General features: G+C 45.5%; 1 protein-coding gene across 3 annotated transcripts in view; it reads right to left on the bottom strand.

The window, feature by feature from the left end:
• TNS2 (tensin 2) overlaps nucleotides 1–27,149 on the bottom strand; it is a 345,238-nt gene that overhangs the window by 239,767 nt on the left and 78,322 nt on the right. For all 3 annotated transcript variants that reach the window (XM_085600920.1, XM_085600922.1, XM_085600921.1), the window contains exon 3: nucleotides 25,074–25,111. In XM_085600920.1, the coding sequence (XP_085457046.1) occupies nucleotides 25,074–25,111 (38 nt within the window). The remainder of the gene's footprint in view (nucleotides 1–25,073; nucleotides 25,112–27,149) is intronic.

The raw sequence follows: 27,149 nt of genomic DNA, 5'->3' as shown, positions 1-27,149 counted from the left end.
GGCTTGCCGGAGAAAGGCAGCCGTCCAACCCGAGAAGCGCACTTTGTGCCTAGGTGCCTATCAAATTAATTGAAGCCCCACCCCCTTCGCGAGTCATGTTTTTTAATCGGTTTCAATTATAAGTGTACTTTAGTGTGTATATTTGTCACAAGTACTGGGGGACAGGGGGGCCAAATTTCAGTGGGGCAACGCCCTAAGGCTGGTACTGCCCCAGCCTGGTATTCTCGGCACAAGAAGACGGTACTGAAGGGGAGAAAGATGTGCCGGTACTCCGTACCGGTGAATACCGGCCTATTTAAAGCGTGATTCGGAGCCTGTTATCTATTGGGTGCACTATCCTGGTCTGCACAATGGTGCACTGTGGGCTGTAGTTATGTTTCGCACTGGGGATAGATAGCGCCTTACTGAAAGAGGGACCCACAGTCTGAAACAGCTGCTCCGCTTTTCACTGTAAGCAGGCCAGGCCTAATTTGCAAGAGGGGCGGGAATCCCTCTGAAGGAGGGCGCCCCGTGTGTGACTGCAGCCACCTGAGGGGGGGGAGGGGGGGCTTGGAGTTCCTGGAACCACTGCACCCCATCCACATCTCTTGAGGGGCGTACGGATTGGGGATGGCGTTATCAGCGGCCTCTTCCTCATAGCAGCGCCGTATCTGCCCGCGCGCCCTGCGCTGTTAAGCAGACGCACTTTATACACGGTGCCTGGATTTACAGCCGCCCAGGCCTCGCCTCTCGGTATTTGAACTGCTCCCTCCTCTCTACACCATTTCGGAATTCCGGCTGCTATCTTGTCTCGTGCTCTTTACATTTCCCAGAGCATCCCTCCCTTTTCCTGACCCTGTCAGAAGCTTTCCCCTCTTTTTCCTCCTCCATGCCATCACATCCTGTGGGTCAAGTGACCTCTGACCCGGGTCCTCCCTCTGGGCCCCGCGCACATGCTGACTGCTGGGGGACTGCTCTTCGGGCATCTGCAGTCAGATGATACTCTTTCCTGCGCTGGCGTCAGACGTTGGCGCCCTCCTTTCACCACGTTTCGTTTCTCCCAGGTGGGGCTCTTCGGTCTTCACTCTGCCACGGATGGACCGATGAATCTGCAGCAGTTGCATTTTTCTAGGGGTCACATGATGAATTAAAGGGCGTCTTATCGTTAGTAGTAAATTGACCTAGTACAGTCACAACTGTTGTTGCCCTCACCATCCAGAGAGGCTCACAACAAAATACGAGATGTGTCGAACATAGAGGTGGGATTTAGTGAACCATTCACTCCTTCCCTCTCCAAGTACAGAGTGATCTACTGAAGAACCCATGGAGGTGTGGGGGGAGCAAGAGGTCCATGATCATCAGCAGAAAAGGGACAATAACAGAAGACTGGACTCTGCCTCTCATGTGGTCAGTCCGGCCAATTTGTAAACAATGTTCCCAAGAATCAAGAGAGAATGCTGCTCATTCGTGACTGACAGACCTCAAACAGACCATATAACTGAATGTCTGGCATAGGCAAACCTAATTTTTAGGTCGAGCCTGGGCAGCGCATGCGCTGCTCTGTGAGACATGCTGTATTCAGGGTAGGGACATGAAGCTCCGCCCATATTTTTCATTGGCTTGTGTCATTGTCCACTGTAAACTGTGGCTGTTCATTGGTTAACATGCTTAGTAGTCCATCCTTAGTACCACCTTGTCTCATTTTGTAACCGCCCATGGCGGCACCCCCTGTTACATGTCTTGTTACTCTGTAGGCTTTAATTACAGCCTCCGAGCACTATTTTCTCAAATAGGTTTGTCCTGGCTGCTGTTGAAGGCAGGACAAGCTCTCTCCCTTCCCTCTGCTTGAGTCAGAGTGCTACCCTGGTCCCTCCTCACTCAGTGCTTAATTTGAGAAGGTGGTTTCCGGGGCTCCGCACCGGCATCCATCACTTAATTGTCAACACAGGCACTTATGACAGTCTACCATATGGAGGCACTGTTCTACTAATTTAGAGACTGTTTTACTAATTTTGAGATGAGCACAATTAAAGTTGCTTATTAGCTCAATATACATTCAAAATGAATATCTAACACCCAGGCCAGTTTCATGGCTTTGGGTGGCCTGAAATACTCTGAATTGTCACTCGTGAATGAGTGTGGAGGTTACTAGTTGTGTTGGTATTGTCATTGGCAGTACTGGCAGGGGCAATAGGCGGAGCAAGCTGCAGTGGCCTCCTGACCAGGGCTTTGGCACTTATATTTTTTACAACTTAAGCACTGAGTCAAACAGGACTCTCCCTCCGTCACACAGCTGCAGTCTGAGGGTGCTCTCCGTACACACAGGCAGTCTCACAGGGCGTTCCCTTCCACATGCTGCTCGATTCAGACGGGGCTTTCCCCTCCACTGGCCTGGCGACGGTGCCATGGGCCCCAGTGCAAACAAGGGCAACTGTCATGTGTGTGGCTTCAACTGGTACAGCAGGTGCAGTGGCACCAGGGCACAAAGGTCTGAGGCACCCACTGAACTCTGACCACAGCTGTATTTCATAGCTCAGGGCGCGGCCAGGGGGCACAATTCCCTCTCTGAGCCAGGCCCATGACACACTGCCTACGCCAGTAAAAACTTCCCCCGTGTAGCGAAATACAGCCACAATAGGGGTGCAGAAGGCCCCTGACATCCGTGAGCCCCGGTGCCGCTGCACCTGCTGCACTGTTGTTAGCTAGGCTACTGCTTCCGCTATCGCCCCGCTGAAGTCAGGCAGAGCCCTCCGCTCCTCGCCCAGGGCAGACTTTCTCTCCATCTCCCATTTGCCGCCCGAGGGAGCTCTCCTTTCTACTCTGCTGTGGTCAGACAGGATTTCCTTTAGTTCAGTGGCCAACCGAAGTCCGGAAGAGCCCTCCCTCCTCTCCCTGCTGCAGTAAGACGGGGCTCTCCCTTCTCCAAGCTGCAGTAGGGATGGCCTGTCCCTTCACACATGGCCTCAGCCCATCTATCCCCTGCTTCGTCACCTCTCTACCCCTTCTCTTGTCCCACTCATTCCGCCCTCCTCCTCTGGTTCATCACATACTCAAAAGTTCCACTACCTCACCCCCACTAAAGCCTCTGCCCCCACAGCCCCTTCTCTCTCTCTATGGCACTGTTGACTTGATAGGAATTTGGGGCCACTGAGGACAATCTCAAGCCTGTATCCAAGCTCGGAACCTGTATGTCCCTGAAGTGCAGGGCACTAGCACCGGAAATGCAGGGTCTAACCTGCCAGTCCTCCCAGAACTAAAACCGCCATAAATGCAGAGAATCCAAAGCCCCATCAACCCGTCCCTTCCAATAACCATACTATAAAGATACAGGGGGTTCCAGTCCCAGCAAGCCTGTCCCTCCAAGGCCTAAACCACACACACTTCAATAACAGCCTGTGTCTCACAGGCTTGAACTACAGGGGAAGGGACCAACCCCTCCTTCCAAGTATACCAACAGACAGATACAAGGGCCCCAAGGCTCAAGCACCCGGACACTCCTGGCATGATTCATACACGGGAACCAGGGCCCAACCAGCCTGTCCCACCAAGGCATAGTCATACAGATACAGGAAGTCCATGGACCAACCAGCATGTCCCTTCCATCTGTGCTACCATACAGATGCAAGAAGTCCATGGACCAACCAGTATGTCCCTTCCATCAGTGCTACCATACAGATACAGGAAGTCCATGGACCAACCAGCATGTCCCTTCCATCAGTGCTACCATACAGATACAGGGCTCAGCCGGACACTCCCTCACTCACTGGTACTGATCATTCAGATACAGAGGTGCCAGGATTCAACCAGCATGTCCCTTCTGGGCATACTATCATACATATATAAGGAATACAAGGACCCACCAGCCTGATCTCAGGCATGAATCATGCACAGAAACACAGGGCCCTCCCAGCCAGTCCATCTGTGGTAAACTATATACAGATAAAAGGAATTCGGGGTACACCTGACTGTGCATGCACACATGAACCTCACAGATACAGGGAAACCAGAGCCCAGCCAGCCTGTCCCTCTCCGATGAACCACAGACGTATACAGGGCATCAAGGGTCCAACCAACTGGTACATATGAGACTTAAAAAAAAACACAGGACCTCTATAGTCCAAGCAGCCTGTCACTCTTAGAGGTATATAATACACATCAAGGGTCCAACCAGCTTGTTTTTATGAGGCCTAAAAAGTTGCAGGGAACCCAGGGGCTACCCAGACTGTCCCTTCGAAGCATGCACATATACAAATACGGGGCAATTCAGGACCCAATCAGCCTGTTCCACTCCAACACAAACCATGCAGAGGAATTCCAGGGTGCAAATGTCCTGTCCTACGCTGGCACATACAATAAAGATACAGGGACCAGGGTTCAGCTACACTCTTTCTTTTGGGCTTGTGTATATTCAGATGCAGGGAATCCAGGGTCTAGCCAGCCTGCGCTTTGCTTTCAAATTCCATTCACACACATAGAGCTTAGGGTGCAAGCATTCTGTCCAACGCTGGCACAAACCGTGAAGATACATGGAATCCAGGCTCTTCCCTGACCCCCTTCTGTGTTTGTAGATATTGAGATACAGGGAATTCATGTCTAACCAGCCTGCCCTGTGGTGTCATAACCCATGCACATGTATGGAGCTCAGGGTGCAAGCATTCTGTCCTACGCTGGCACAAACCCTAAAGATACAGGGAATCCAGGTTCTAACCAGACCCCCTTCTGTGTTTGTAGATATTAAGATACAGGTAATTCAGGTCTAACCAGCCTGCCCTTTTGTGTCATAACCCATGCATATGCATGGAGCTCAGGGTGCAAGCATTCTGTCCCACGCCGGCACAAACCGCAAAGATACAGGGAATTCAGTTTCTAACCAGACCCCCTTCTGTGTTTGTAGATATTAAGATACAGGGAATTAACGTCTAACCAGCCTCCCCTTTGGTGTCATAAGCTATGCACATGCATGGAGCTGCTCAGGGTGCAAGCATTCTGTCATAAACTGGCACAAACCGTAAAGATACAGGGAATCCAGGGTCTACCCAGACCCCCTTCTGTGTTTGTAGATATTAAGATACAGGGAATTCAGGGTCTAACCAGCCTGCCCTTTGGTGTCATAACCGATGTACAGGCATGGAGCTCAGGGTGCAATCATCCTGTCATAAGCTGGCACAAACCGTGAAGATACATGGAATCCAGGGTCTTCCCAGACCCCCTTCTGTGTTTGTAGGTATTGAGATACAGGGAATTCATGTCTAACCAGCCTGCCCTTTGGTTTTATAAGCTATGCACATGCATGGAGCTCAGGGTGCAAGCATTCTGTCCTACGCTGGCACAAACCGTAAAGATACAGGGAATCCAGGTTCTAACCAGACCCCCTTCTGTGTTTGTAGATATTTAGATACAGGTAATTCAGGTCTAACCAGCCTGCCCTTTTGTGTCATAACCCATGCATACGCATGGAGCTCAGGGTGCAAGCATTCTGTCATAAGCTGGCACAAACCGCAAAGATACAGGGAATTCAGGTTCTAACCAGACCCCCTTCTGTGTTTGTAGATATTAAGATACAGGGAATTAAGGTCTAACCAGCCTCCCCTTTGGTGTCATAAGCTATGCACATGCATGGAGCTGCTCAGGGTGCAAGCATTCTGTCATAAACTGGCACAAACCGTAAAGATACAGGGAATCCAGGGTCTACCCAGACCTCCTTCTGTGTTTGTAGATATTAAGATACAGGGAATTCAGGGTCTAACCAGCCTGCCCTTTGGTGTCATAAATGATGTACATGCATGGAGCTCAGGGTGCAAGCATTCTGTCATATGCTGGCACAAACCGTAAAGATACAGGGAATCCAGGGTCTACCCAGACCCGCTTCTGTGTTTGTAGATATTAAGATACAGGGAATTCAGGGTCTAACCAGCCTGCCCTTTGGTGTTATAAGCTATGCACACGCATGGAGCTCAGGGTGCAAGCATTCTGTCATATGCTGGCACAAACCGTAAAGATACAGGGAATCCAGGGTCTACCCAGACCCCCTTCTGTGTTTGTAGATATTAAGATACAGGGAATTCAGGGTCTAACCAGCCTGCCCTTTGGTGTCATAACCGATGTACAGGCATGGAGCTCAGGGTGCAATCATCCTGTCATAAGCTGGCACAAACCGTGAAGATACATGGAATCCAGGATCTTCCCAGACCCCCTTCTGTGTTTGTAGGTATTGAGATACAGGGAATTCATGTCTAACCAGCCTGCCCTTTGGTGTTATAAGCTATGCACATGCATGGAGCTCAGGGTGCAAGCATTCTGTCCTACGCTGGCACAAACCGTAAAGATACAGGGAATCCAGGTTCTAACCAGACCCCCTTCTGTGTTTGTAGATATTTAGATACAGGTAATTCAGGTCTAACCAGCCTGCCCTTTTGTGTCATAACCCATGCATACGCATGGAGCTCAGGGTGCAAGCATTCTGTCATAAGCTGGCACAAACCGCAAAGATACATGGAATTCAGGTTCTAACCAGACCCCCTTCTGTGTTTGTAGATATTAAGATACAGGGAATTAAGGTCTAACCAGCCTCCCCTTTGGTGTCATAAGCTATGCACATGCATGGAGCTGCTCAGGGTGCAAGCATTCTGTCATAAACTGGCACAAACCGTAAAGATACAGGGAATCCAGGGTCTACCCAGACCTCCTTCTGTGTTTGTAGATATTACGATACAGGGAATTCAGGTCTAACCAGCCTGCCCTTTGGTGTCATAAGCTATGCACACGCATGGAGCTGCTCTGGGTGCAAGCATTCTGTCATATGCTGGCACAAACCATAAAGATACAGGGAATCCAGGGTCTACCCAGACCCGCTTCTGTGTTTGTAGATATTAAGATACAGGGAATTCAGGGTCTAACCAGCCTGCCCTTTGGTGTCATAACCGATGTACATACATGGAGCTCAGGGTGCAATCATCCTGTCATAAGCTGGCACAAACCGTGAAGATACATGGAATCCAGGGTCTTCCCAGACCCCCTTCTGTGTTTGTAGGTATTGAGATACAGGGAATTCATGTCTAACCAGCCTGCCCTTTGGTGTTATAAGCTATGCACATGCATGGAGCTCAGGGTGCAAGCATTCTGTCCTACGCTGGCACAAACCGTAAAGATACAGGGAATCCAGGTTCTAACCAGACCCCCTTCTGTGTTTGTAGATATTAAGATACAGGGAATTCAGGGTCTAACCAGCCTGCCCTTTGGTGTCATAAATGATGTACATGCATGGAGCTCAGGGTGCAATCATCCTGTCATAAGCTGGCACAAACCGTGAAGATACATGGAATCCAGGGTCTTCCCAGACCCCCTTCTAAGTTTGTGGATACTCAGTTACAGGGAATTCAGTGCCAACCCAGCCGTTCCTTTCCATGCACAAAGCATGCACACAGAGGGAGCCCAGGCTGCAAGCATCCGGTCCTACGCTGGCACAAGTCATAAAGATGCAGTGTGGAACCGCAGTGTCCCTTTGAGGTTTGCAGATGTACAGACACCACCAGTTCACAGCCTCCCACCCCGTCCATTCCAGCCATGATCCTCACGGAGGGGACACTGGCAGATGTCTGCCGGTTTCTACTGTGTTATAGTTAAGGTTTTTTTCTCCGTTTTCCTCTTTGAGACCGTAAAGTACGTTCTTACTGTAGCAAATCATATTTTCCACAGTAGTTTGAGGTTTTGTTTCCGTCCCTTTGAGCTTTCCTTCCGTTACTGGCGCTGTGTGCCAGTCACGCCGCTGATGGTTCAAAAAGATGAGCAGGGAGTTTACTCTGCAGCAGGAAGCTAAATCAGAAGCTTTGTGAGTGTCCGTGACACTTTGTACAAAAATCCCAGCTGAGAAAAAGTTCATTTGAAAAGAAGAATCCGCTCCTTTGGTCACATTGAGGAAATTGCCCCAAGCCAAAAATACTGATGCAAGACAGAAAAGGAGATGGCAACTGATCCAACGGGTTACCAAGATATAGCCCTGAAGAAGGCTAGGGCCAGCCGAAGCATGTAGCGACACTGTCTCCTGTTTGCAAATATAAAGTCATTTTGTGGGTTAAGGGGAATCAGAAGCACTGGAGTGCGCCACGTTCCAGTACTTAATATGTAAATCAATAAGTGCCAGTGAAGGGCCTTTGTTAAAAACCCATTGCAGCACGCACCGCACAATGCCCTGCCAGCGCTGCCAGAGAGAGTACCAACACAAGTACTAACCATCACACACCTACAAGAGCGACAATTTAAACTATTCCAGGTCCTCAAAGCCATAAGAATGGCTTGGGCAGCAGATATGAGTAATTTTTTTATGTATTTTGAATTAATAAGCAACTGTTGTTCGCTCATTTCTAAATAGGACAAAAGGCGCCACTATGTGGCAGACTGTCAAAGTGCAGGTATAACAATTAACTGCCAATGTTGCCAATTAAGTGCAGTTGCGGAACACCGGAAACCACCAGATCAAATTAAGCACTGAACCCAACAAATCTAGGTAAGTCGGAGGAACCTGCTATGGAGTATAAGAGCATCATGGTTCAGTCAGGCTTCCTGGTGTATCTCGCGGAATTGCACAATAGTGGAAGTGACAATCCGTAGAACTACAAACAAGCTTTGGCAAAGGCAATATGTCTGACATGGAGGCCGGCCTTTTGGATTTGTCAATGCTTGTTTTGTCAAGGTTTTTGAAACTCTTTATTTTTAAGAAGCGGCAGGCCCTCACCAATTTGAAAAAGAAACATTGGCTACAAGAAAATATATATTTTGGCCCCGCACAACACACTTTGCCATAGCAGTCTCTCCTACTAAGGGGAAATGCTTTGTATGGATGTGCTGTTTGTGAAAGAGCAGAACCCCATCATTCACAGTAAAGCTAGCCAATGGCTAAAGTGGACCGACCCTCTGCCCCTATATGTATGCTGAAGTGTGCGGAAGAAAAATGTGAATGACTCAACAACAGACCAATAGATGAAGAGGGCTGGCTGAAAGTATGCATATTATATATAATTTTAGTAAAATCAAAAGGTTCTGATTAATGCCAGACCTAAAAATAATCCTTCTCAGAGAAAGTGAGCAGTAGGACAGGGAATCGCCATACATGCTTGGGTCCATACAATAACACATACACACCTGTTGTAACATATGGGGAACACACATAAGGGTAGTGTTGTAACTTTTTGGTAGAGGCAGCTCCTGTGGTATCCCAAAGTCAGAGAGACTCCTTTCAAACAAACATTTGTAAAACCAATAGCTCTGCCTTGCATTTTGAGTTGTGATCCAGACCCAATGGGTTTTCCAATGTATGGAACTAGCAGAGAGGTGGCATGATGAGAAACAGCTTCCAGGCACACTCGAGTTGCAATCCAAGAGTTGGTGGAGACTAGATGGCCTGATCCGAGATGCACACCTGAAGAGTCACATGACTGCACATATAGTTGCTGATTTCACAAGACTTTGGGACAGCGTACTTGGGGTCAGGCTGTCCCGATCTGTAAAAGGGACATGCTCCCGGGGTGGTCATCTTAAGGTTAGGCTTACTCTTGAGTGCTAACAAAACATGGCTGCTACCATGTTAAAAAAATGCATTATGTATAGGATGCATGTCTGAGACAAAAGACTAAATGTGATTTAAAAAAATGCGATGATTTAGATGTAGGATAGCCCTTCCTTCAATGTAAGCCCTTCAAAATATATCTATTTCTAAAATGATAACAATAGGCATAGCAGACTACTCCAGTGTCAAGGCAGACCCAAAAACAATGTTCACATGATAGACTGCCACCAATTGAGTCATGTGGGGCCAACCAAACTGAGGTTACTTTCGGCAGAAGAAATATTAATATTTCATCATCAATTGTCAGAAGTTACAAGAAACCCAGGGGCTGCCACATTTTTGGGACTGGCCGCTACTGCCCAGCTGGCATTTCTGCTACACAAGTAAACGAGATGTTTCAAGGAATTGAGGGTCCGAGTGTGATGGGACATCCTGTCTTACAAAAGCTAGTCAGGGCGCGTGGCCAAGAGCGTCTTGCGCACAACTCCAGCATTTTGAGTGTTATTATGAATTTAAGGAATGCGAATGAGGAGAAACATAGTACATCTTATCAAACAAACAGCTGAACCGACACCCAGGCCAAACAATTTTGTGTTATTTATTTGCAGATTCTATAGAGCGGACTTGACCAGATGGGTGTCGGAAGGCTTCATATAAGAACAGTTACAAATACATGAGCATTTTAGCTTTGCTACATTACATTTTGCTGATAATACACGGGATGTCACTGCTTTTATGGGACAGCAATCCCTAATGGACCGCAACCCAGTTGAACCCTCGCGGACCAGCAGTGAGTGGAGCAACTGCTCCCTCTGTGACTTTGGGCATGCATCCATGACCCATTAGTCAGCCCCCATCATGGGAGCGCGACCAGAGGTCCTTCGTTCAATTGCAACCCTGTCGAACCCTGGTGGACTAGCAGAGGGCATCCCTCAGTCTGTTATGGTCACCAAGAGCTCACTGCCCAGACTGCAAGAGAGTAGGAAGGGTGTGATCGTCCAGAGCTGGTCTTCATACCCCGTTACTGTCCCAAAGGCCTCCAGGACACGCTTAATAGAGGAAATCTGTTGCGGTGGGTTAGCCATATTTCTCCACTGAAGCATTTAACTTCAGAGGACATTGCATGGGTGAGATTCTATCCCCCAATTTTAAACTCAAACGGCGAAGTCACCACCTCGGTATGGACGAGAGAGGACCACGGAGACGTGATGTGGGCAGAAAAAGCCTAATTCGTGGAATGGGAGATGCAACTTCATAAACCTTCACCAGTGAAATATGCTTACGTTCTGTTACATCCTCACCCAAGACAAACAACCATGAGTGTACTGAAGGATACAACAGGAGGAAAAGGCGGCTGGGATATGGAAGAGGTTGAGGGATCATGCACCCTAACAGTCTCATGCTCGCATAACCAGAGGGAGGTACACTTGGACATCTCGAGTGGCACACACAGGAAGTGGGGGAAGCATTAGATGCCTGCAACCAAGAGACTGGGCTACCGTCCCTAGCACCGAGACACGGCTTCATCATTCGCCACCGAGACTAAACACCACACTCTCAGTAGCCTTATGGAACGTGGCCGGCCTCAAAATTATCAGCATGAGCAGGTAAGCAATGTTCTATCTGGAGACGGATGATATTCTGCGCCTTCCGGAGACCTAGGCTCCTACCCTGAAGACCTTGCCAGGTTTCTATGAGATCTTTACACTTCTATGAGATCTTTACACTGGTGCTCCCTTCAAGTCTTTTTGGGCATCGGTCGGGTGGTCTTTCGATCTTTGTTAAGCACTCAAGAAAATTGGAGACCACCACACTGGATCTTGGCTGCACGGGGGCACAAGCAGTTTCCATCATCGGCCTGAAACTCAATCGGAAAGCAATCAGCCTGATATTGGTTAATTGTTATCTCAATGCCTCAAAAAAGCCACGATGATGACGGTAGGAGACTTGCTTGACAGTATTGAGTCGCTCCTTTTGGACAGCCCTCGCTACAAAACTATAATCATAGGAGACTCTAATATGTGAGGCCTGCGGGCGCCACTTACCAGCATCACCTGATCGAGAGTGGGGTCCAACATGCAGGACTTCCTGTCAACCTATAAATTGATTTGGCACAACCGGAGACTGAGGCGGAATGGATTGAAATGCTATTCCCTCCGATTTGTAAAGGAATATCGACTATTTATTATGTCTTTCTAGCAGCCTGCTTCCAAACTTTGAAATAGTTGGTTGATCAGAAAGTGGTCATAACTCACTAAGGTGCACACTTGACTTAACAGCTCAACCAACTGCTCAGAGCAACCGCGTGGGCATTTCAACAGGGGAGGAGTGTGTGAACCTCGTGAGAAGAATCAGGTGGAGGCCAGACCACACAGCATTTATCATTGCTTGGCTAGGCAAACAGGCGCCTACATCAAGTCCGAAACATCCAGAGTTAGTCTTTCAGAAGTGGGCAAATTGCGTACAAGATCTCAGAGCTCTTCTGTTAGGAAACAGGTCCAAGTTGAAATGTCGGGATTGGAAAAACGAATCCCAGCATAATAATGCCATCATCTCCACTAGAAGAGCTCTCCGCAAAGTCAAGCGGGCCATAGACAAAAGCTCTCCACAAGCTCTGCAGAAGCAGTAAAACTGCCTGGGAACATGAGGAGGAAAGGAACCAAAAACAATGGGCTATTACCTTTCAGTTGCTCAAAGATGAAAACCAAGCTTGCTTCTGGGGATCACATCAACAAATTGAAAAACAGCAATGTAATCAGGGAATATGGTGTTTCAGAAGCAGCAGGGGTAAGGCACTTATCGGAGCTATACGTGGATCAGTCCTTAGCTTCCCAGTTTACCAGCCACTCCCTGGCAATGGACTGCAAGCAAAATTCCATCTCAGACTCAATAAGCGGGGAGACAATGTCCAGGCCTATGAACAGAGGTCTATCAGGGCAATATTTGGATCTTCATTCTGTCAAGACACAGAATGCTATCGCTGAATTAAGAACCATCTAGAAGGTTGAGAGCGTTAATCAGGCACCTGAAAAAGGACGGTGCCCCTAGCCCTAATGGCCTCCCTGCAAGCTTATTCAAATGTGCTCCAGACAACTGGGCTAGGTTGTTAACTCCACTCTCTAACCTCGCCTTTCAAACTGTAACCGTCCCTGAAGCCAGGCGAGGGCCTATTCTATGCCCTATACATAAGAAGGTGGATCAGACAATGGCTTCAAAGTATCGTTTGATTGCAATTCTGGACATAGAAGCCAAAACTTATGCCCATGTCCTGTTGGAGCAGCTAGAGGCTTGGGCATGAGCAGGATGTCTTGCTGTTCTTTCAAACAGGCTTCCGTGCCAAGGCATCTACTGTGGATAAGCTTGATGAGACATCAAGCCGCACAAAACAACAGATTACCTCTCTTCTGCTGTTTTATTGATTACAGCGCGGCATTTGATAGGGTTGACCGGCCAACCCTAAGGAGGAAGCTTGATGCTTGGGGTATACCCACCATGCTGCTATAAGCAATAATGTCATTATACTCTGGAAGATGGGTTTGAGTGAAAACTGGGGTCATCACGGTCACACGTAAATCAACACCAATTGAGGCCTAAAGCAGGGCTGCGTCTTGGTCCTGCTACTTTTTTATCCATATACCGCCGATTTAGGGCAATCTTTGGAGTCTGGTTGCCTGGTTACTCCAAGTTAGGAAGTACATAATTGCAAATAATTCAATACGCGGACAACATTGTGACCATGGATCACACCAAAACAGGTATCCAATGGGCGTTGAACCCACTGAACATATACAGCTTGGCCAACCACCTCCAGGGAAATCAAGACAAGTCAAAAGTCCTTATTTTTGGGAGATACTCGAACAAAAAGAATGTATCCTGGCACTTGGGCTGCAAGACAATTAATACAACAAGGAAATATAATTACCTGGGTGAGTGGTTTAGTGAAAACTACAAACCAGCTGTACAGGAGAAGTCTCTCAAAAAGAAAGGAGCTGCCATTATCTACGGCATTGGCCAACTGAACCAGCTACTAAGTAGTGCCTCGACGGACCCTGTACTCAGGGTAATGAATACCACACTCCTCCCAGCCTTGCAGAACGGCAACCACGCTCACCCAGGTGCACTAGACTCAGCCTTGGAGCAAATTCACTTTTCGCTTTTGCAACAGCCACGCTACATACGCCGCTCAAGATTAAGACTAGAATTCAGCCTCGCAAATCAATCATTCGACTGTAGAGCCTCAATATTGAGATTTTACATCAAGACAAGGAAGGCTCCCATCAATTCAATAAAGGCCCATTTGAAATTCATTTTTGAGACTCAAGGCAATCCATGGTTCAACCAAGTAAGGAGTGCTAATACTTCCCTCCAGCTAGAAGAAGTTGCCCTCCGAGAAGGGGACGTCCCATACTCTTCCTGGAAAATAGTAATTAATCAGCAATTAAAGGGGACCTTAAGGGAGCAATATCTACTATTATTATTAAATAACTCGGCACAGATACAGCCTCTGTGTGACACTTACCAGGCCGGAAAGCCGCAACCTTAGCTTTTGGAAGCCATAAATGTGTAAATACTCTGATTCTGTATATGCGACTTCAAGCGCTTCCAATAAAAGATTTCAATCCAGCCTGGGTGGGCCGAGGAGGCACGGGGGAGGGCACGTTATGCATTTATAGATATGAATCATGGATACACCTGTTATGTAGCTGCCCCTCTTAAGACCTCCAAAGGAGATTATTGCTCAAACTGGTCTTTTTTGCTCAAGGAGTGCATACCTGCTGCAGGAATATTGCTCCATGGGATCTGGCAAAATGCGGCAATTACGGTTCATGTACTTAGACAACAGCTCTCCCCAGTAACTATGGCCGCACCCAGCCATAAGCAAGGGCAAAACCTAATAACAAAGTACAGTGTCCGAGCTGGGCAGGACAGATAACCGCAAGCAGATAAAGAGAGTAAAATGAAGACCCTCAGCTCAGGGGGTAAATGGCCGTGAAGCATGTTAACACGATCTGGTAGTTATCCAGCCATTTAGAACAGGACCTAACTTCGTGATCTTGGTAGATGGTGGCTCGTCCGCTATTTCTAGCTTGTGATGGACTCAAAAATGCACTGATTGCTTTCTGTAACTGCACATGGGTATATTGGACATTGCAATTTGAATATTTAGCTGTTTTAATCCAGTTGTAATGGTTTTTATTAACTAAAAAAAGTTTATTACGATTGCTACTATTAAGACAGTGCAATTCATTCACAGTTTCTGTACACAGAAGCTAATCTACTAGAAATGAAAGCCAAGGAAAACTGTCAAATCTCAGAGCTCGTCTACAACACAGAAAAAAATACATAGTGCTGGCGTTGTGAGCAAGACCTTCTAGGCCGAGAGCCCTGACTATCTTCAGGAAGTGCCTCCATAGTCCACCCCAGTCTGAAACCTCAGGCTGAGACACACCATCACAGTCTGCCAGGCCAAATTCTGGAGGAACCAACACAGATATTTCAGGGCTCAGGAATACTCCAGGCCCTCCACAGAGACGGTTAATTCAAGGAGGACCTGAACATATCCAATGAGAACCTAACTAGCCACAGCCAGGCCTTGCATGCCCTCCCATTACCACTTCATATCTGCCCTCTAGCCAACCAGCGAACATCTCCCCTCGCCCTTCGAAAGCACAAGACTTTACAACTGGTCCAATATCCCATTGAACTTCAAATGTTTTCAGTCCACTGCACGAATATCACCTGCACTAAACTCATTAAGAAATTAATCTGTTCAACATCTCTAATGCAAACGTGACTTGAAGAAGCCTCGAGTTGACTTGTTGGTGCTCTACAAAATAATCAAACATGGACAGGACAACACCTAAGCCCCATTACTTGGGTATATTAAAACGTCACCATTACTGTTCTGGGGATGGGACAGACTGCTCCGCAAACTAGAATTTAGCTATTTTGTGTCCAATCAAGAATATTGTAAAGCTCTCGCTCAAAATATCAAGCAAACCTTTCGGGAACAATGAACACGTCTGACATTTGCTACATTTTCTAAAGCTGATTCGCCATTGTTTGCCATTCTCATTTTGCACCATATATTTTTCTGTGGCATTTTAAGGGACACGGTTGAAAAGATGCAATTATTAATCCCTTGAAACTAATTCTAGAAATTCAGGTGAAACTCTGCTTGACAGAACAAAGCCACACACATTTTATATTGCGTTAGGTTATTTTAGTAGCACACACATTGGCTTTAGTATAGACTTGCAGCACTTGTGGTTTCTGAGTACTTTCCAACCCATGTTTGAAGGATTGCAGCATATAATGGATTCTGATTGGGGGCCTGGCTATGGCGCCACGCAAGATGGCTGCCTAGAGTCTCCGCTCTGCACACAGGGACCTTCAATCGATATTACCGGCATGATTCCCCCTCACGGACGCTCGTTTGCCGCCCGCATCGTTCTAGAGAATGCTTTGTGCGTTTCGTGAGGCGGTTTGTGGATGTTAGCAGCTACGCATTCCGGAGTTTGACTGCCAGGGAAGATTTTCTCGGTGCGGCCGCCATTTTGGATATGCGCGCTGCGAGGGAATGAGATGCCGTTCCAGCTGAGGTGATTTTCGCCCGTTTTGCAATGCTCAATTCTGCTCGCATGGCTGGGATTTTCTAATGTTGTCATCTTCCATGACCCCAAACAACTTTTTTTAAAAAAAAATTTTTATTTTTTTTGCTGCAACTGCCTCTAAACACCAGGTCTGCCTCTGTTTTAGTTTCTACGCTGTGCAAGCTCCTCTACATGAAAATGACTCTTGTTTTTTATTTCTGCGGCTATGATTATTTTTCTTAGCGCCAAGGACTTATAACTTTGTGTATTTTGTAACTCTTGCACTTCGCGGGACCCGCATTATTACCTGGAGGAGAGTGGTTTGTGGGGATTGCTTCTTTTTCCTGCCTTGTTCTGCGTCCATGTTCCCCATTGTGGATTGTAACGTCATCTACTGGGCGCCTTGAGGTTTGTGGACAATTACCTCTTTATGGGAAAACTGTGTAGTCCAAAGTTTTTCATCCCCTCTAGACGCCCTCCCGCGACAACGAGTTCACCCTCCTCCATCACAGACTCTCCTTCTAAAGCAGACCTAATGGCGGAAGTTTCTTTAAATCGTCCTCTGTCGGTGCAAACATCGACTGGTAAGGCTTCTCCACCTACTACCTCTTCTAAGCGCTTGAAGCACGATCCTCCCTCCCCAAATAAGACGACACCCCCTGTCTCTCTGGAGCTCCTCCTAGACGAGATCCGTGCTTTGCGGCTGTTTGTTGAAGAAACCAATCACAAGATGCAATCCCTTGAGGAGAAGTGGTCCGTTATGGAGAACAGAGTGTCTCTGATGGAGCAGCAAGTTACAGACATTCCAGCCAATTCACAACGAATTTCCTCCTTGGAGAAGTCGGTCCTCGCTCTTCAGCAACACACCGAGGATTTAGAAAATCGTAATAGAAGGAACAATCTTCGCGTTTATGGTCTGCCGGAATCTTTGGAGGGAGATGATCCTGTCTCGTTCTTCACCTCATTTCTCCCGAAACTTCTGGATATGCCATCTACCACTTCTCTCAGTATTCAGAGGGCGCACAGACTTGGCCCTCGCACATCTTCCTCGACCAAGCCACGTGGAGTCATCATCCTCTTTTTGAAATTTACAGATCTTCTTTCGGTCCTTTCGGCTGCTAGATCCAAACGTCAGATCTCCTGGATGGGTCAGAAGGTGTTTCTCTCACAAGACGTCTCCAATGCTACTGCGATAAGAAGGAAGGAGTTTCTGAATCTTCGAGCTCCTCTTCGCTCTCTAGGCGCTAGATATGGTTTATTCCATCCATGTCTTTTCAAAGTCACGTACCAAAATCAAACGTGGACTTTTCAGAATCCTGCAGAACTTAAAAACTTTATTCATATCCACGCTCCCAACGGCATGGACACTTCCACCCCTTCTAATGGTTGATCGTATAATCTTCTTTCCTTACAGGTCTTGGATTCCTGAATTCATATTTTTTGCCTCCGGTTTCATTGCAGTTGTATTGTTTTGATGTTATATTAGTTGTCTTAGTGTAATGTTCCTCGTAGGCTTTGCCTCTTTGCCTCTTTTCAGATTTTTATTTTTTAGACATCATATTTCTATTCTTAGGTTTCATTCTTTCTGTGTTAATTGCTTTTCTTTGTTTTGCTCAAATAGGTTGCTTGGGTCTAGTTCATTTTGTCACCTCCTTCTCTGCGTTTTTCTCTGTCCTGGTGTGGTTCGGACTCCCGCATATAGGGGGCTCGTCTTGTTGAGTGTCGCCATTGCCCCACCGTCCTCTGTTCCCCTCTCCCCCTCAGGTATGTTGTCTTCAGTCATCCTTTTTGGATATGTACTGTCTCTTCTTGTTTTTCCCTCTCCCTTCCTCTACCCTGTCATCCCTTCTGTCCTTTTTATTTTTTGGTTGTACCTTTCCCCCCTCTTTTGCTCCCTCTTATTATTTTTTCTCTTTTGTTCTCTTATGTTTCCCTTTTTAAATTCTCTTCTTTCTCACTCTCTCTTCTCATGTATTTTTTGGCACTCTTCTCTTTGCCTTTTCCCCTCTCTCCCTTCTCTTTTTCTTATTGTATCCCTCGAATTTCTTTTTGTCTCGCTCTTTTTTCTCATATATCGGTTGGCACTTTTTATGACTTTTTTGTATTTATGGCTTTTCTTTGTTCCTTACAATTTTACTGTTTTTAATTCAAAGTTATTTCATGGAATGTGAAAGGTTTTGTTAACCCTATTAAACGACAGAGAATACTTTCCCATCTAGCTTCTTATAATCCTGATTTAGTCCTTTTACAAGAAACTCATCTCTCTGAGGCTGAGTCTCTTAAGCTGAAGAGAGGCTGGGTTGGAACGGTCTTATTCTCTTCTACATCTAATAATAAGAATGGTGGGGCTATTTTGTGTCACAAGAAGCTCAAATGTAAAGTTCTTTCTCAAGAGAATGATGCTGAAGGCCGATGGGTTTTAGTTAAGTTGTTAATCAATTCTGTATCTTTGACTGTATTTAATGTTTATGGTCCTACCCACCCCGATTGCAATTTTTGGCCTTTAATCACTTCGAAATGTTTTCAATACAGTGATTCCATGTTTATCTTGGGGGGGGGGGGGAGGGGGATTGTAATCAAATTGTTGATCCGTTTCTTGATCGCAAATCCTCTGCCCGCTTTACACCTCACAAATCACATACGCAATTTCTAGACACTATCTCTAAATCACACCTCATTGACTCATGGAGACTCCCATCCTGACACTCTAGACTACTCCTTTTTTTCACCTCCCCATGCCTCTTTTTCTCGGATTGATTACATCTTCCTCTCTCAATCTCTCTCTCAAAATCTTCTATCCTCGTCTATAGAACCAATAGTTATCTCGGACCATGCTCCCATTATCACAGTTCTTGATCTTCTCCCTCCACATCCCAAGTCTTCTCGTTGGCGTTTCAATAATTCTCTTCTTATGGATCCTCTTTTTTCCTCTTCCTTTCTCTCCTTTGCTACAGAATTCTTTTTGCTCAACTCCGATCCCTCTTTAGCCCCTCATGTTATCTGGGATTCTTTTAAGGCAACCGCTCGTGGTTTTGTAATAGACTTTGTTTCGAAGAAAAAGAAACTCTTCCTTAATAAACAGAAAGATTTGCTGGCTCATATTAAATCCCTAGAGCATAAATTCTATACTTCCTCTCATAAAACTGTTTTACCAGATCTTATACGTGCCAAACTCGATTTCAACAAAACTACTACCGATAATGCTTCTTCAATCTTACTACGGAGCAGTGCGCGTTACTACGGAGGTCGCAACAGATCGGGTAAACTTTTAGCTAACTATCTTAAGTCCCGTAGGGAGCGTAATTCTATAGATTCGATTTATTCTACCGATAATCTTCTCTTACACAAGGAACAGGATATACTTGCCCAATTCCAACTTTTCTACCAGTCACTTTATACTCCTGAATCGCCTCCCTCTGCTTCTCTTATTCAGTCCTATTTCGATAGCATCCCTGCCCCCTCCACTTCTCATTTCAACCTCCCTGGTCTTGAGCATGATCTCTCTATTACCGAGCTTGATAGCGCCTTAAAGACTCTAACTAAAGGTAAATCCCCGGGTCCTGATGGCTTCTCTGTGGAATTCTATCTGCATTTTTCAGACCTTCTGCTCCCTAAACTTCTCTCACTTTTCCAGTCCTTCTTTATCTCTGGCACAGCTGCTGGTACTTTCCACGAGGCTACGATCTGCCTTATACCCAAAGATGGCCATGACCCCCAATTCTGTAAAAACTACCGACCAATATCCTTAGTTAATGTAGACTACAAATTATTTGCTAAACTTCTCGCCTTACGCTTGGATCCTCTTATCCCCCATCTCATTGGCAAGGAACAGTGTGGTTTTGTTAAGGGAAGACTTACCTCGGATAATTCCCGCCTTTTCCTCAATGTCCTAAATAAAGTACCTTCTCTCACCATCCCTTTAGCCGCCATCTCGGTCGATGCTGAGAAAGCGTTTGATAGAGTGGATTGGTCCTTTCTGTTTGCCGCCTTGTGGTGGCACGGTTTTGGCCCTAATTTTATTTCTCTTATTTCTTTACTTTATTCTGCCCCTAAGGCGTCTGTTTTAGTCAATGGTCATCTATCCCCTTATTTTCCCCTCCAGCGTGGAGTCCGTCAAGGTTGTCCTTTGTCCCCACTACTTTTTGTTCTGGCCCTAGAGACATTTCTTACGTCTCTTAGGAATAACATATCTATTTCTGGTTTCCCTTATGACAAGACCCATTTGAAACTCTCTGCATATGCAGATGACATTCTCCTATTTATTTCTGATCCTGAAAAATCCATTCCTGCCTTATTGCTCGAGTTTAATTCCTTTTCCCAAGTTTCTGGTTACAAGATCAACTCTGATAAAACTGAGATTCTCCCTCTCACCAAATTTTGTCTCCCTCATCAGTTCTCTGCCACTGGCTTTGCATGGAATTCTTCTAAAATCAAATATCTCGGAGTATGGTTTTCTAACTCCATTTCTTCATCCATTTGGTTGAACATGTCTATTGTACTATCCCGTATTGATAAATTGTTATCCTCTTGGAATCCTCTCTTTCTCTCATGGTGGGGTCGGCTGGACTCGATTTAAAATGATGATATCCCCCATTCTTATATACATTCTCTCCATGCTCCCCATACATATTCCTGATATTTATTTCAAACGCATCGACTCCTGCCTCTCTAAGTTTCTATGGAACCATAAAAAATCGAGGGTTGCTCTAGTTGCTCTTCGTAAACCAAAATCGAATGGCGGAGTCAATTTTCCGGACTTTCGTCTCTATCATAAGTCATTTTCTCTCCGTCAGGCCTCTAATTGGCTTTCTCTAACACCTTCCCCTCTTGCTCCTCTTTGGCTTTCTATTGAACGTTCACTGCTCTCTCCGTTCTCTTTATCTGACGTTGTGCATTTTTCTGCTAAGAACTTAACCACTCCTCTCCCCTTGTTCAAACACACTTCCTCTCTTCTATACGCTTTGGTCCGTCCTGATCCTATTACTCGTGAATCCTTTTTGGCCTCCCCTATCTGGTATAACTCGCTTATTCTCCTAAACAATCGCCCTATTTGCTGGAATGCGTGGAGATCAAAAGGTCTGGTGTGGGTTAACCAACTCTTTGATTGTTTTCTTCCATGCTCTTTTACTCGATTCCGACTTTTGTTTCACTGCCCGCAATCCTTTTTCCGCAGATTCACTGTCCTCATGGCCCTTATACTTGATGTTTATTATTCCCTTCCTTCGTCGTCGTCTCCCATATCTCCCTCTCCCCTACTTCAGATTTTGTCTACTCTTCCCAAAGCCTCTCTTATTTATAAATTTTTCTCCTCCCCCAATCTGACCCGTCCGAAATCTAAATTGGAATGTGCTTGGGAGTCGGATCTGGGCTGTGACTGGCCTATAGCTCTTTGGGATAAAGTTTGGTCCAGGTCCTTAAAAATCTCTCGTTCTGCCTCACTGACCCAATCTATGTTTTTTCTATACCACAGATTGTATCTTTCTCCAGTTTCTATTTCTCGCTTTTCTCTTGATAAAGATTCTAACTGTTGGAGCTGTGCCTCCCCTAATGCTGATCTCTTTCATCTACTCTTTCTTTGCCCTTCTGTTCTCATACTCTGGGGTCAGGTGTGGTCTTATGTCTCTCGCCTATTTTCGATCTCTACTCCCTACTCTATCCCTCTTCTCTTTTTAGGTAGTCTTTCTGACACTTTAGATCTTCTTCCACACTCCTCTGGTCTATTAGATCTTATGCTTGCTCTGGCTTTTCAACACATATCTTTTAACTGGAAGGATCTTACTAAACTCTCTATACAATGTTGGTGGAACTCTCTCTGTCATTACCATAGGCTTGATGTGCCCTTTGCTGCTGCTTCCACTCCTACCCTTAATAGAGATTTATTTTGGTTGCCTCTCACAACATATCTTGACCGCATGGCTCTGAAACGTACCTCTCCCTTATCCTCTGAGAATTTTAAACCTCCATGAGCGGCTCTTTCTCTGTCCTTCTTCTTCTATCTTTCTTCTATTTTTCCATTTACATCTATGTCTCCTGCATTTAAATATTCCCTATCCTAGGCTTTTTTGCTTTTCCTATCTTACCTAATCTTTTGCCTGATTTTCTTCCTATTATCTTTATAATGCCTTTTTACCTATTCGTTTTCCTTTCCCTCCTTTCCTCTCTCCTCCTCTTCTCTCTTCCCCCCCCCTTTCTTTTTTGTCTATAAAAATTTTTTACAAAATGCTTTTTATGTTTCTTTTGTTAGCGAATATTGATCTACTGTTTCCTTTTTTAATTCAACATGGACAATGTTATTTGAATGATCTGTATCTCGTTGTTCTCTCTAATTTTCTCTAATAAAGCATTTTCAAACTTAAAAAAAAGAATGGATTCTGATTTCGTTTGGGAGTGTGTGCTATCAGTACTGTATTTGTGACTCTTTACTGTTTTCCTTCAAGTTTATCTTTATGATTGATAAATCACTTAATTTTAGAGTTTGTTTGATGGGCCGCCGGTGACACAAAAAATCTATTTTATGCCATCGGGCGTATTTGGCATGCACACTGTCCGGCATGTAATATGTTACTGAGGTTACTGAAGGTATAGGGTGCTGTTTGGAAACCCTGGTAGCTATAGACGGGCAGATCTGGACAATGTTGGATGGGTGTTAAGAGTTCTGTCTTAATAAAGTCATGTGGGTCTTTCTTTCGAGATGTTGGTGTCCAGCTCTTGGCTTCAGTTAACAGATTACTGACGACAGAGTACCCATCACACCTTCCGCCAGTAACGAGTCAGCAAGATGACCCATGTTAACGCGTCCGGTGAGGCGGGGGGACTTACACCCTATTAGGCCCTCTAGAAGCCCAAATCTCAAAGTCAAGAGAGAAGTACCAAGAGCTACACCACTCTCCAGTGTGGAAGCAAAACGCAAGTGGATAGCAAAGAGGCTAAATCATCAAACAACTAAGTGCACAAGATTTAAAACATATATATATATATATTCCAAAATTAAACATCGCTTCTTCTGGGGTGCTGGGACCCATGGAGGGTGGCATACATGCCGGCGAAGCCCACCGGTAAATCCAATGTTCCAAAAAACTCCAAGTAGTGTTAGTATGCTCTCAGTAGTAAAGGCACAGCAACAACGTAGTGCAGGTCAGAGTGTTTATTACACAACGCGTTTTGGCAGAAGCCTTGATCACGCTTGATCAAGGCTTCTGCCGAAACGCGTTGTGTAATAAACACTCTGACCTGCTCTACGTTGTTGCTGTGCCTTTACTACTGAGAGCATACTAACACTACTTGGGAGTTTTTTGGAACATATATATATATATATATATATATATGAGGCCCAATACCGGAATAGGAGCGTTTTAATCACAGGTTAGCAGGGCAAAGGCATCTCCATTCCCTTACGCGTTTCAGCGTCTTACTGCCTTGATCACAGGTGGAGACAATTATTTGCATAGTGCTTACGTGCGCGCTTTGAAGTTTCAAAATCACGTGACAGTCCTTTTAAAATACAGTCCCCATGATGCATTGCACTGTTCGTGGTACATGAAATCTTAATAGATTATGTTTCTCTTTCAAATATCCATTCATATTTAGTGCAAGTTTCAGTAATAGTGCTGCTAACCTGTGATTAAAACGCTCCTATTCCGGTATTGGGCCTCATGTGTTTTTCTTGATGATGTCAAATGGATGGGCTGCTCCGTGCCTGTTGTTTCGAGGCCGCCCTGTAGGGTCAAGGGCTCCTTTGCTCGGAGGCTGTTTTGGAGATATATATATATATATATATATATATATATATATATATATATATATACATATATATATAAATCATCAGAACCCATCACTATATTTAGTTACAATTTGTATAATATTTAAAAACACTTAGGAGGATAAAAACGAGATGAATGCTAAAAACTGTAAAAATGATCCATTAGCTCAACTTCTACCAATGCAGACAGATCTCACTCTAAAACTACACTATTGTTCCTTTACACTGCCTTCACCTAAAGCAGACACTCTGGTACATTTGCCATCTTGTGTGAGACGTCACTCACTCTGACACTAACATATAGGTCTGGAAGCGTGGTTCTCTAGCACCTGGGGTCTTCGGGAGCGATGGTGCTCACCTTCGCCGTACCGCTCAGTATGTTCATTGCCATAGCCCAACAGTGTTGTGATTCAATAGAAAAACATGTGTCCTCTTGCACTGTGCGCAGCACACTGCCACAGAACGTGGGTACTATTCCAAGCGTGAACAAGGAGACATTTCTCATTCGTAAATGGTTCGCAGAGTCGACAGATTCTTTAATATTAGGCCAACAAACGTCTGTGGTTCTCAAATAGGGTATAAATTAATAAGAACTATTGCAATCATATTTAATCACCACAAAATCAGCGTGTTAGCAGTATACCACAGCAAAGAAAAAAAATGTGTTTGCTTATTGTGCATCAGTGTTAATTTTCTGCTACAACTCCAGTCCTAGAAAATGTGGGAGCAAGCGCCAGATGGTGAGCCCCCCCACCTTATTAATTTGGAATTTTTACATTTTGATGCGTGGATAGTGAGCACACATTTTAATAGTTGTCTTGGATATTTTGGGGGATTTTTGGTGCATATATATTGGGGATCAAAATAGTTACAGAGTAATGCTCTAACATCCCTAATTAAAAAAGAGATATCTTTGGCCTGGATCTAGTTTTCCAGAATTACCGTCAAATGAAGAAAGGACATCTTTTAGCGCCAGCGCAGCCCAGGCTGGGCTGGCTGCTGCAGCATTTGCCCAGTGGGCTGCAGGCTAGGGGGCAGTTTTCAGAGCTGAATGGACTGCAATGGCCCCCCATTAAAGTCCCAAAACCCTTTTCTGGTTTGCCAGGGCTGATCTTGTTTTCAACTTCATCCATGGTGTAAAGATAACCATCATAAACCCAGCCAGCACCCAATGCCTTACCTTAGCTTCACATTTCTTGTGGATAGCGATCTTGCAGACTGAAAACAGAGAGAGAAAGCAAGTCAGAGACAGCAGCAAAAACAAGAAACGCCCTAAATAAGATCTGGCTCCTCATTGAGTGGGAGGAGAGAATCTGAAAGAACAAGTCACCAGAAACATCTCTGAGGTTTAGCATTATTGCTTCCAGCCATTACCAGAACAGCTCGAGACTTGGCTTCTCTGTTGCCCTGGATGAGGTAATATTGCCCTCCAACGGGGCTTTCAAGACCTTAAACATATATACGTAAGAGACTTGTAGCACAATATTGATGTCAGAATTATCGTATAGCAGAAATATTGTGTTCTGAATATTGTTTACCACAATATCAGCGAATTGGAGTTAATAATGGAAAATCTAAACCCAATAGGGCAATATTTTTGTAAAGAATATTTAGGAAACAGTATTTATGTCAGAAAATATTTCTGCATATGACATTCTGGCATACAACTATTTTTCAGCAGAAGAGTTCTCCTGAAGGGATAAAATTAAAATTGAGAAAGGTGCAGGAGAAATATTAACAAATAAAAGAACTCAGCCAGAGAGTGGCGAGTGTACAGAACTTTAGTTCAAAAGCTGTGGAGACAACAATATTAAATAAATTTAAGGAGGAGCGGGAGAGGCTGGATCACTTGTACTGGGAGTACAAGGTCCCACTCTGACTCCGTGTCATGAGAAGGCAGGCAGGGTAACAAGCAGACAAGATGGGCGTGAGTAGTCACTGGAGAGTGCCAATAGATACGCGGGTAGGTGCAAGAGATCCACTGGCTCCTATGGGTCAAATGACACGACTCTTTCTATAAGAGTTGAGGACTTGGGGCATATGTTTTGGATTAAAATTTTCAGATGGTCAGTGAAGTAATAGTAGTCTTTCTACATGTATTTATTTATTTGGAGTTTTATGTAGCACAAACCTATACCCTCTGGGCAGTTCCTAATTTGTAAAAGAAAAGTGCCAGGGCCCGCAAGGTTTGCTAAGAAATTGTATTTCACATACATGCAGTGGCGGCTCCTCCACTAAGGCGGAGGAGCGTCGGCCCACTGCCTTGAAGCAGTAAAGGAAAGGAAAAAATAAAATGATAATAACGTAATGTTATTATCATTTTATTTTGTCCTCCTGCTGTAGCAGCTTTGTGTGACAGGGCGGGGCTGCTGCAGGGGAGGAGTGGTAGCACCCTCCTAAGTGCGCAATAACTGTAAGGCTGGCCCTCTTGGGCCAGGCCAAACAGTCATGCGCACTTTTCGTGTTCTCCATGCAGGCTGCATTACAGCCTGCATGGAGAACATGACCCAAGTCCCTGGCTGAACGCCGAACCACGGGGCGCTCAGGCAAATCAAAACGCTGCATTGCAACATTGTGATTGGTCAGGGGAGCCTGGGTGCTTACCAATCACAACGCTGCATTGCAGCGTTGTGATTGGTAAGTGGGGCCTGGCTGCCTGCTTCCTGTTTCATTCCCGACGTGTGGAGAGACGACGGAGATACACGGCGGTAAGGTATGTCTTTTCCTTTATTTTAAATATCCCCTTACCGAAGCTCACCCCCATTCCACACTTCCCTTCCTCATTCCCCCCCCACCACCCAGCCACCCCCGATCTATGCTGGCCGCTACTGCATACATGCCAACATTTTAGAGGAGGAAAGCGGGAGATTTTTTACAAAAGAATTGGGGATATGTATTACCCCATAGGCTTCTATTGAAGCAGAGGCAATTTCAGAATGCAGCCAGGCCAGCCAAATTAGAGCCATTTTTTTATTCCAAAATCGGGAGTCTCCGCATGAAGCGAGCAGTTGCCATGTATGATGTGGGCGTGCTGAATGCTAAGGCTGTGTAATCTTGACTCCACCACCAGACACTCCCTGCCCCTTTGTCTCACTCTTGCAGGTTCGGCTCCTTCTATTTGTCACGTTTTTCCATCTTTCTCCTCCTTTCCCTCGTGTTTTTCACTTACTTGCAAGTCTGAAGGGGAAAAATAAGCGCAGGCCCCTCGAAAATGAGTGCCGTTGGGCCCCACCTGCAGCCACAGGCTCAACTTAGA

The sequence above is a fragment of the Triturus cristatus genome, chromosome 4_2 (genome assembly GCF_964204655.1).
Source record: "Triturus cristatus chromosome 4_2, aTriCri1.1, whole genome shotgun sequence".
NCBI lineage: Eukaryota > Metazoa > Chordata > Amphibia > Caudata > Salamandridae > Triturus > Triturus cristatus.
This window is presented reverse-complemented; position numbering and strand designations above follow the sequence as displayed.